This window comes from Orcinus orca, chromosome X (genome assembly GCF_937001465.1).
Source record: "Orcinus orca chromosome X, mOrcOrc1.1, whole genome shotgun sequence".
Classification (NCBI taxonomy): Eukaryota; Metazoa; Chordata; class Mammalia; order Artiodactyla; family Delphinidae; genus Orcinus; species Orcinus orca.
Window position 1 is genome coordinate 54,643,780 of NC_064580.1, and position 9,874 is coordinate 54,653,653.

The following is a 9,874-nucleotide window of genomic DNA, read 5'->3' on the forward strand; positions in this document are numbered from 1 at the left end:
TCTGCCAGGTCTTGGGCTTCCCAGCCTCCAGACCATGAGAAATAAATGTTTGTTTTTTTATAAGCCACCCAGTGTTTGGTATTTTGTTATAGTAGGCTAAGTGGACTGACAGAAATTGTATTGTAACCTTATTGTATTGTAACTTGATTGTCTAAAGACAATGTGTCAAGAATAAGAAGGGTGTTGAATGGATTGAAGAAAAAGGAAGCCTAAGACTAAGAACTGGTTAGTTTAATTAGTAGCAACAGGGCTGAAATTAGAAGGAGCCTGACTAATGTATTTTGACTGATTTTTTAAAATTTGCCAGGCACTTAACCAGGTAGTACTTCACATGTTAGCTCAGTTAATCTGCATAACCACTCTGTGTGGAAGGTATGATTATTACCCCCATTTTCCAGATGAGGCCTCTGAGGCTCACAGAGGGGAAGTAACTTGCCCAAGGCCATACAGCTAATAAATGGCAAAGCCAGGACTAGAACCCAGATCTCCTTGTGTTCTACCTGCTGGAGGCCCTGAGCATGTAGTTTCCAGAGAGGGAGGCTCTGCTTTGGGGCAAGGAGAGATCACTGGCCTCTTTTGTGGCCTGGAGGAAATAACCCCTGAGTTCATGAGGCTCCATGTGTGAATATTCTTGTTGGATGGGAGGTGGAGAAAAGAGAAGGGACCCTGGAGGGGGTGAAGAGCCAGATCCCTGGATAGATCTATCCCCCAATGTGAATTAACAAACGTGTTCAGTCAGTATGCTTTTGTGAGTTAAGTGGGTGTCAGTCTTTTCCTCCCATCTCATCAATGCTAGATAGACTCTGCACTCCACAGTGCTGTCAGAACCAGGCATTCTCTCTGATACCTGTTTTGTCTTATTTTAACATCAACATTTAACCTACCTGCAGATTCTGTCTTTATAAAGAGGTTCATCCATTAAGGCTAGGTTAGGGTACCTTTTTTTTAAGGTACGCCACCTTTCCTTTAATTTGTAGCTATTACACAGTAAACTCACACACATAAATGATTGAAGGTTTTAAATTCTAGACCAAAAAACTGTATCAACCAACATCTTCAAATCGGAACACAAGTGCAGAAGGGAGCCAGTGAGCCATTTAGCACTGGACTAAACAAATGACAGTGAACATTCTAACGGGGTCACACACCCATACCCCACTGGTATGACAGGTTCAAGATAACACACAACAGGAAGTTTAAAGTCAATCATATACACTGTTGTACCTTGGAAAGTTCAGACTTGATCTGCTGTGACAATCATTCTGTAAACCTGGGGCTAATGAAAAGTCAGGTTCTCAAAGAACCTACACAGCCTGGGTTCTGATTTATACATCAGTTGCATGACGTTCATGCAGGTATATGGCTAACAGTATCACACTACAGGTAACAATGGTCATATATTTGAATACTGCTTTTAAAGCTGCCTGATCAATACACCCCAGCAAAAAGGACAATTACTTCACCATCACTTTGGTTTATATCTCTGGCTTAACAAGTCCTAAAGTCCCCATGGCACTTAGCTGGACAATATCAAAATTAGAGGTCTAGCACTAAAACAGTTTTTTATTCTTGAATAAATTCTCTTCATCTGAATGCCCAAATGACCTGTCCAACCAGATGCTACTGAAGTTGCAGTAAACACATACACATACACAAATACTCTTACTATGAGTTACATTCCAAAAAGACTGAATTTATTACCTGTTCCTAAGCCTGAGGCACTGTTAACTAGAATACAGGACATGTTATGTTTCAAAACTAGTATACATGCTCTGCATTTCTATTGGCATTCACAAAATACAGAAATAACCCTGTCTGCAAATGTGAGGTAGTGGCATGGAAATACTTTATATGAACTGGTGTGGCCAACTGCATGTGAGGTAGGATCAGAGACATGAGTCTTTTGACAGTGATCACCTAGTGACTTTGGTGTACATAGTCTCATGTGACTGGTGGAAGGAGGTCCAATGATGTTTCACCTACAAAGAGGCAAAGAAGGAACTCAGGACTCAACAGCCTTAGAGACATATATTAATAGGAGAGAATACCACCTACCATCCTTGACACTTTAAAAGAAAACCCAGGACCACATAACCTAGAAGAGAAAATTGTTGACATAGAAAGTACACAACTCAGAGCATTCTAAAGGAAAGAATTTCTACCAGTGTAAAAGACAGCCTTAAAAGAAAATATGTCAGCCATAATACTACCTGGAAAAGAGGACCTTTTTTGGACCTTATTGGAGCACATTCAATCTTAATTAATTGGTATGCTTGTCATCCTGGACTAGCATATACTCCTTCAGCTTAATTGGCCAGGTGTATTTCTATATTACCTTCTCTTTCCTCCTCCATTCCCCCCACCTTCTCCACAACTGGGATTCTACAAGGGCTAGTGTAGAGCTCTCTAAAGAGTCAGAGTACAAAGCCATGAAAGTGGTTGAAAAGCAACAAAGCTTTGGAAGAGAAAGAGGCTTTTAGGTCACCCCCAAAGCTTTAGAAAATGCCAGGGAAGAGGGCACCAGGCTTGACACAGAAGCTGTTGGTTTCACACAGGCCAACTTCTGAATATGTTTTTGTTTAGCCCCAGCAAGACACATGGGCCTAAATTAGCTTTCAAAGCTCACTTGCCTTTTGTGAAGACAAGTCACAAATCACAGAGCATGTAACACACTTTTACTTGCACTGACATCTAAAGGAGACATGGGCTGCTGTGACTCGTGATGAAACCAATACTTCCTATTTAAGGGGAAGGCACAGACTGTCAAGTCTCACAGCCGGGGAATCAGAGAAGACATGTTCTGTATGGCTTGAAAATCACTTTTTTTTTTTGCATTGGAAAAGCTTCTGTTACTGCCATCAAATGCTTCGAAAATGGAACTGCCTCTAAAAGGGAAACAAACTAAGAGTCCTTTACAACCCCAAATCTTTTCCCTTGTCCTTTTTTTGTTTGGCGTCATCTAATAGCTAAGCCATTTCTTCACATTATGTTTAAAAAATAACCGAATAGGAAAAAAATTTAAGGCTTAATCCATGTCTACTTTTTGTTTATAAATGTCTATATAAAAACTCAGGTCTAGATTTGGCACTTAGAAGAAAGTAACCAGATTTGGTTACAATCACATCTGCCTGTATCATACATAGAATTCTGGGAGGGTGAGGCCTGAGGGTGGGGGAGAGATTTGGTACAACAGATATCATTAAATCATATACTTTGGAAACTGAGAGAGAAAGTGAGAATAATCTTCCTAGGAAGAAACCAATCTGAAGTATAGTATACCCCTTTTGAGACAAGTATTTTTTTTCTTACAGGAAATTTACTTTTCCCTACACAACTGTTTTTATAAAATGCCACTTTATAAAATGCTCTCAGAAAGATTTCCCAGTGGTACATCAAAGCTTAATAGCATCAAGAAAAGGTGTTATGTGTTTAATAAAATTCACTATGTAACAAAGATCGGACATAGTTATTAAACTTCTCTGTCTGCTAAATTCAGGCCAAGCTTAAATATTTACAAATCTGGTTTGAAAGTAACTCATAAAAAGACTTGGATTCCTTCTGGTTGGAAGTGTTCAAGGAAAGATCTTGCATTCAGTGAAATGTGAAGTGTTTCTTAGACAAAATATGTCCATGCATGTTGACAGGCATGACAACTGACTTGGTAGTAATTTAGCAGTTTCTAGGGTGACTTTCCAAATGATACCTGTGCCTAATATATGTACCATAAGCTTTACGTTCTTGCCCAGTTAGTGCCAAATAGAGTTTCATGCTTTCTTTCATACAGCAAACCCCATCCTTGAATTTCTTCTTTAAAAAGCTGTTACTTAGGTTTGTTATTTAGGATTGTTTTAGTTATTACCATGAGGGATCTGTTATTCTATAAACTAATACTTAATGAATTTTTAAGAAAGGTGTTCATGTAGAATCTGAGCATGGCCACACTCCCAGGCACAGAGCCTGCCTCATGCTTGGAAAAGATAAGGAGTGACCCCAGGCCCATGTAAGCTGTGTAGGAAACAGGCAGATGTCAGGCTCATGGATGAGACAGTGGCAGGTGGTTAAATGCCTTCCTATTTAAGTCAGGCAGTCACATGAGAATGGAATTTTCTGCTCAGGGAACTGGAAGGGTAGGGCAGTGGCGGAGGGCGTCACATTTCTTTCACAGCATAGGTGCTATATGAGGGTATGAAATGAAAGCCATTAATAGATGATATTTTCTAGTATACCCAGTAACTTTCCTTCAGGAGCCTCCCCTCTATTGCTAGGCTCCTGACTACAGATAGCTACTGGGTTTTTGCCAGTGCATAAATATTTGGATTCTACTGAACTTTTTTCCTCCTTCAGATTTACAAATCCAACTGTAAAACAGGGAGGTGTTATGTGTTGAGAGTAAATAGGGGATTTTTACAAGGTTTTCCTTAGTTCCATGTATGTCATATACAGGTAACATAGGACATGCTGGGGAATAAAAATAATAAAAGACCAAACAAATTGACTGGAATAGCAGTGTTGCTCTTCACCACTTCTCATTCTAGAACTATATTGAAAAGAACTTGTCACTAATGATTAATTTTGTTTTGGATCTAAGAAATAAGGTTTGGTACTATGTGCCACCCTTGTACAGGTCTGTAGAAATAAATCTGAGACCCTTAAGCTAACTTTTTATAGGATTTGCAAAGGTCATTTGCCTTTTTTATTTCTCTGAAAAGACCTTAACACACTATGAGAAATATCATACTAGTTAATAGACTATAAAATTCAGATTGAGATATGGGAGAAAGCCCTGGGTATAAAGCAAGATCCAGAATAAACTCATTTGTAGCAGATGATTGGTATTGTCATCCTCTTTGATAACTTCCTTCACAAAGCCAGGGTTTAGATGGAGCTTTCAGATCAAAATGACTTGTACAAATCCCAATTTTTTTCCAGAAGTAAGAAGTAAAATGACAACTGGCAACATCTGATGATTTATGTTATACAAGCCAAAGACCAAACAGTGGAAAGAGGGGATGAGAAGATACAATAGGAAATCACATTGATGTTTTAAAATTATAGGAACAAGGCAGCTATCAAGGAGAGATAAGTAGAAAAATGGCCCCTATTTACATATAAAGAAAGATAACCAAAATGACTTAGAGTTCTTCCTCTAAATAGGAATTTTTTTTATGTCCATAGTTTAGCTAGGGGTAAGAAATCAAGGAACTATCCTTGGTCTTCTCTGCTACTTCTAACACTTCGATTAAAAGATCCCTCTTTCTTATAGAGAAAAGTAACAAATGAGGTGATCCTTCAGAAATGTCTGTATTTACAAATGGATATGGTAGTAACAGAGGTGGCTTTTTCACTAAGACATCTAATTTTTTAGCTTAAACCAGACATATGGTATACAGAATAGACATCTTAGGTGAAGACATGGATGCTATTGGCAATGGGAGTTCTGAAAATGCTGACAATATGTAGTGAACGACCCAAACTACCCAAGACTCACCTTACCCCAGCATGTGGAAGTGGATAAACTATGACTGGATATCCAATAGGAAAGTGTACAGCGTGCATCAACCCCAAATGGGGAAAGTTTGGTGTTTAAACAACACATCCCCTTCTCCCTGGAGTATTTGGGCATGCTTTAAGAATAGACTTTTTTCAAAAGTCTACATTAGCACAAGGTGTTAAGACTACCAGATTTTAAAAGTAGTGCCAATTATGTCTAAAAATCCACAAACTTGATGTGATGTCTAGGGAAGTAAAACCACTGGACTTCATAAAAAGACCTAAGAAGAGGGACTTCCCTGGCAGTCCAGTGGTTAAGATTCCATGCTTCCACTACAGGGGGAACGGGTTTGAAACCTGGTCAGGGAACTAAGATCCCACATGCCACGCGGTATGGCCAAAAAAAAAAAACGACCTAAGAACAGTCCTGTTTTAGGAAAACTTAGATGAGCACATATGCCATGTGCAAGCCAGGGTTTAAAGCACTGAGATTTTCAGTTGTCTCCTGAACTGATGTTGAGAATGCTATTGATCAATATTATTAATTCAGACCTCACTATTTTGGAATTGATCATTTTAGAATGTAGTGGATTTAAGTTTATCAATGGGCTATCTATGAAAAAGGGATTTGGCTGAGACCTAACCAGGGTGTGAGTTGGGGAAAACAAGTGTTGTAACTTAAGAAAACTATTTTCTTATATGTTCTAAACCACCAAGCACACATGGATCTTTTTTTTTTTTTTTTTTGCGGTACACAGGCCTCTCACTGCTGTGGCCTCTCCCGTTGCGGAGCACAGGCTCCGGACGCGCAGGCTCAGCGGCCATGGCTCACGGGCCCAGCCGCTCCGCGGCACGTGGGATCCTCCCGGACCGGGGCACGAACCCGTGTCCCCTGCATCGGCAGGCGGACTCTCAACCACTGCGCCACCAGGGAAGCCCGAAAAGCAATATTTTTAAAGCTAAATCCCATTCTAGAATAATAACATATTCTTTCTCTTGTCTATATTCTGGCCTGCTTGACATGCATATACTGGTTGCTTAACTAGTAAAGGCCCTAAATCCCCTTCCAGACTCTTAACTGGGAGGAGGGGTGCCCTGGCCCTGCCCATTTAATCCAATCAGAAAAGCAGCACAGCCTTTTTTGAGACAAGGATCATTGTGGGTGTTGCAGTTGCACCTAATATGGAAGCAGATGAATAGCTCACTGTTGCTTAGAGAAACCTGCCTCCTTGGTGATGGCCTTAGAGAGTCCTGTGTCTTCAGAGATGCCTGTGGTCCCAGAGAAGCTCATGGCCCCAGAGACGCTGATGTCTTCATAGAAGCCCATAGCCTCAGAGGTTCCCATGTTGCCAGAGATGCCTGAGACCCCAGAGATGCCTGTGTCTCCAGAGAAGCCGACATCCCCAGAAATGTTTATGGCCCTAAGGCTGCCCATGGTCCCATAATAGTCAGGGTGGAGGTCTGCACACTGGATTTTTACTTGATCCATCTGAACTCGAAGGCCTCCTTCCCTAGAAAGAGTGCCACTCTCCATCAAGGTATTCAGGTCTCCATCAATACCCATAAAGCTGAGAGGATTGGTTAAAGGAGTTCCCAGGTGTTGAGATGATAAATGCCCTAATTGAGAGCAGGTACAGAATTCTTCTTGTGGCTCATCATGGTCTTTCACTTTCTGTCATGGGAACAAGGAATGGTTGAAAAGAATTAGATACTGGAGTAAAACTAGGCAAATATCACATTGACCTATACGGATCCTGCCTGCTGTCACTTATATGGTAGCAAATGACCTTTTGCCCCCTCCTCATCCTCAAACATCTTTTATTCATCACTTGACATAGTGCTTTAAAAGCCCTACTACTAAAGACCCTCAAGGGTCTTGTATATATAAAAGTTCCCTTTTCTGATAAATGCAATTTTATTACTGGGAGCAGGGAGGGCAAGGGAAAGGATCACTAACATTTATTGAATACCTCCATGTGCCAGGCACTTTACATATAGTGTTTCCTTTCATACTTAAGAATCTTATTAGTTAGGAATTAGCTGTATTTTACAGATGAGGAAACTGAGGCTCAGAGAATTTAAGTCACCCCAAATTCACACATTTAGGAAGTGGTAGAGCTGGGATCTGATCCTGCCTCTCCTTAATGCCAAAGTCTATGATCTGTCTACTACTTCATGCTATCTCCAATGGATATTTTCACCTTCAGGGATAAAACAATGACTCACTGATGCTTTACAACAGTGATTCTTAACTTTTTGTGGGTCATAGACACCTTTGAAAATCTGAAGAAAATGATGGACCTTCTCAGAAAACTGCATGAATTCACATATGAGTGGATGAGATGGCACACAGTTTTTAGGTATAATTTCAGGGGTTTCACAGATCCCCTGAAGGGCATCTGTGGACATCTATGGGTTCATGGACTCCAGTTAAGAGCTCCTGCCTTAGGGTATAAGCATACCACTCTTATTTTCCTGGAAATCACAAAATCACACACACACACACACACACACACACACACACACACACACACACACACAGTGATAACCCTTGGAGAGAGAAACTGAATGGGTAGGTGGCTGGGAGAGTTTTTTCAACATTCCATTTTGTACATTTTTCTATTCTGCATATTCTAACTTTATACTTGTACTGCCTTTTTTTTTTTAAATGTCAACAGGGTTATCTGTTGGGCTGCTTTTGTTTATCTTCTCTGTATTAAAAAAGGAATGTTAATAATAGTTATTATTTTATTATTTTTTTGCAGTACGCGGGTCTCTCACTGTTGTGGCCTCTCCCGTTGCGGAGCACAGGCTCCAGACGCACAGGCTCAGTGGCCATGGCTCACGGGCCCAGCTGCTCCGCGGCATGTGGGATCTTCCCGGACCAGGGCACAAACCCATGTCCCCTGCATCAGCAGGCGGACTCTCAACCACTGCGCCACCAGGGAAGCCCAATAGTTATTACTTTAAAAGGAAGCCTTACTTACTTTTGAACTTTAGAATCAGAAAGTGATCTGATTCTATCTAGAATGGATCTGATTCTCTTAGGAATTAGGCAGGAATAAGTGAAAGGGCTGGGTTTAGAATAGGACACCTGCTCGGGAGACCTTGTGGAGAAGGTTGCTAATAGGTAAAAAAGGAGGCAGGAGACATTAGGAAAAATGTTTCCTACTTCTCAGTTCTGCCTAGGGCTTGACCTTCCTGGGGCTGCTTGTTTCCTTTGTTTCCTATGATTTTAAGTTATACTTCAGTTTTTTCCTTCCTCTTCCCCTTCTTTTTTTTTTTTAATGGAACCAAGTAATTAACTGACTGTTACCTGCCAAGAGGACATTCAAAAGTTTAGGATCTGATGTAATCACAATACATTTATTTTCACAATAAAAGGATATTTGTTTACTTACAGTGAGCAGAAAAGCTATGCCTTATCTGGTCAAAAGGAGTTTCACACCCAGTACCTAAACAGCACACCCTTTCCAAGAATTCTTTTCTAAAAAATATCCCTCCCCTCTACTTCAAACACACCCCTAGGAACCTCTGGATTCCAGAAGCAGCTCAGCATTTTCCATTTATTGAAAGGAAATCCCTGTTGACTTGTTTAACCTCTAATTAAAAACAAGTGTGTGACTTTAGTTTTGCTGGTACAACAAGCAGAGTTTATAATCTACATGGGAAGGAAATCAGATTTTTTATAAGGTTTTCCTAATTGGAAATATAACAATTTCATTGTTCTCATTAGTACACCCAAGAAGTTATACTTATTGATGGATAACAAATACTTGTATTACTTCCCTGTCATTCCCTCTTGTTCCTCCTAATAATTCCATCCAGATCCAAAAAGGGAACCAATCCACTTGTTTAACTGAGTGTTATATTTGCCACTTAATATGGAATGTAAAAAAAGAGTTGTGCCTTAGAGCTTTATAGACACAGGATGCTTGGAATGCAGAGAGTATAACAAGCCAGCCAGGCAGCTTCTCACAAGTACCAATTCAACTCTCAGTGGATTGGGCCTACTCAGAAGGGGCAAGAGGTTCTCATTTTGAGATTTAACTCTTCACCTTTTCTAGTTTGTGCACATCTGCTTCCGGCATTGATCTCTGCTTCTTAATTTCCAAGAGGCTCTCTAGCATACTCTGCTTGGGCTGCAGCCCTTTGTCAAAGTAGTTATACATCCCACACCAGAACCTTGAATAAACAAAAAGAAAAAAAGTGGGTTAGCTTAGCTGGAGAAATAGATTATTTATGTTTTCCTCATGTCAAGAAAATATTAGCCTGGTAGGTAGGCAGATCTCAAAAGTAAGGTAACTTTGATGACATTAAAAAGACTGGACATGCTCATAATTTAAGAGTAAAGTTCCTAGCAGAAAGATCTCTGCTGAAGACA

At 40.3% G+C, this 9,874-nt stretch overlaps 1 protein-coding gene across 1 annotated transcript; it reads right to left on the reverse strand.

The window, feature by feature from the left end:
* Positions 1-5,911: 5,911 nt before the first annotated feature.
* On the reverse strand, positions 5,912-9,669 carry LOC125962997 (myotubularin-related protein 8-like). The gene is made up of 2 exons (XM_049704661.1): positions 9,549-9,669; positions 5,912-7,162 (listed from the first exon to the last, which is right to left on the reverse strand). Exons 1-2 carry the CDS (start codon positions 9,660-9,662, stop codon positions 6,692-6,694), a joined length of 585 nt encoding a protein of 194 aa, XP_049560618.1. The 5' UTR covers positions 9,663-9,669; the 3' UTR covers positions 5,912-6,691.
* Between the last annotated feature and the right edge of the window lie 205 nt (positions 9,670-9,874).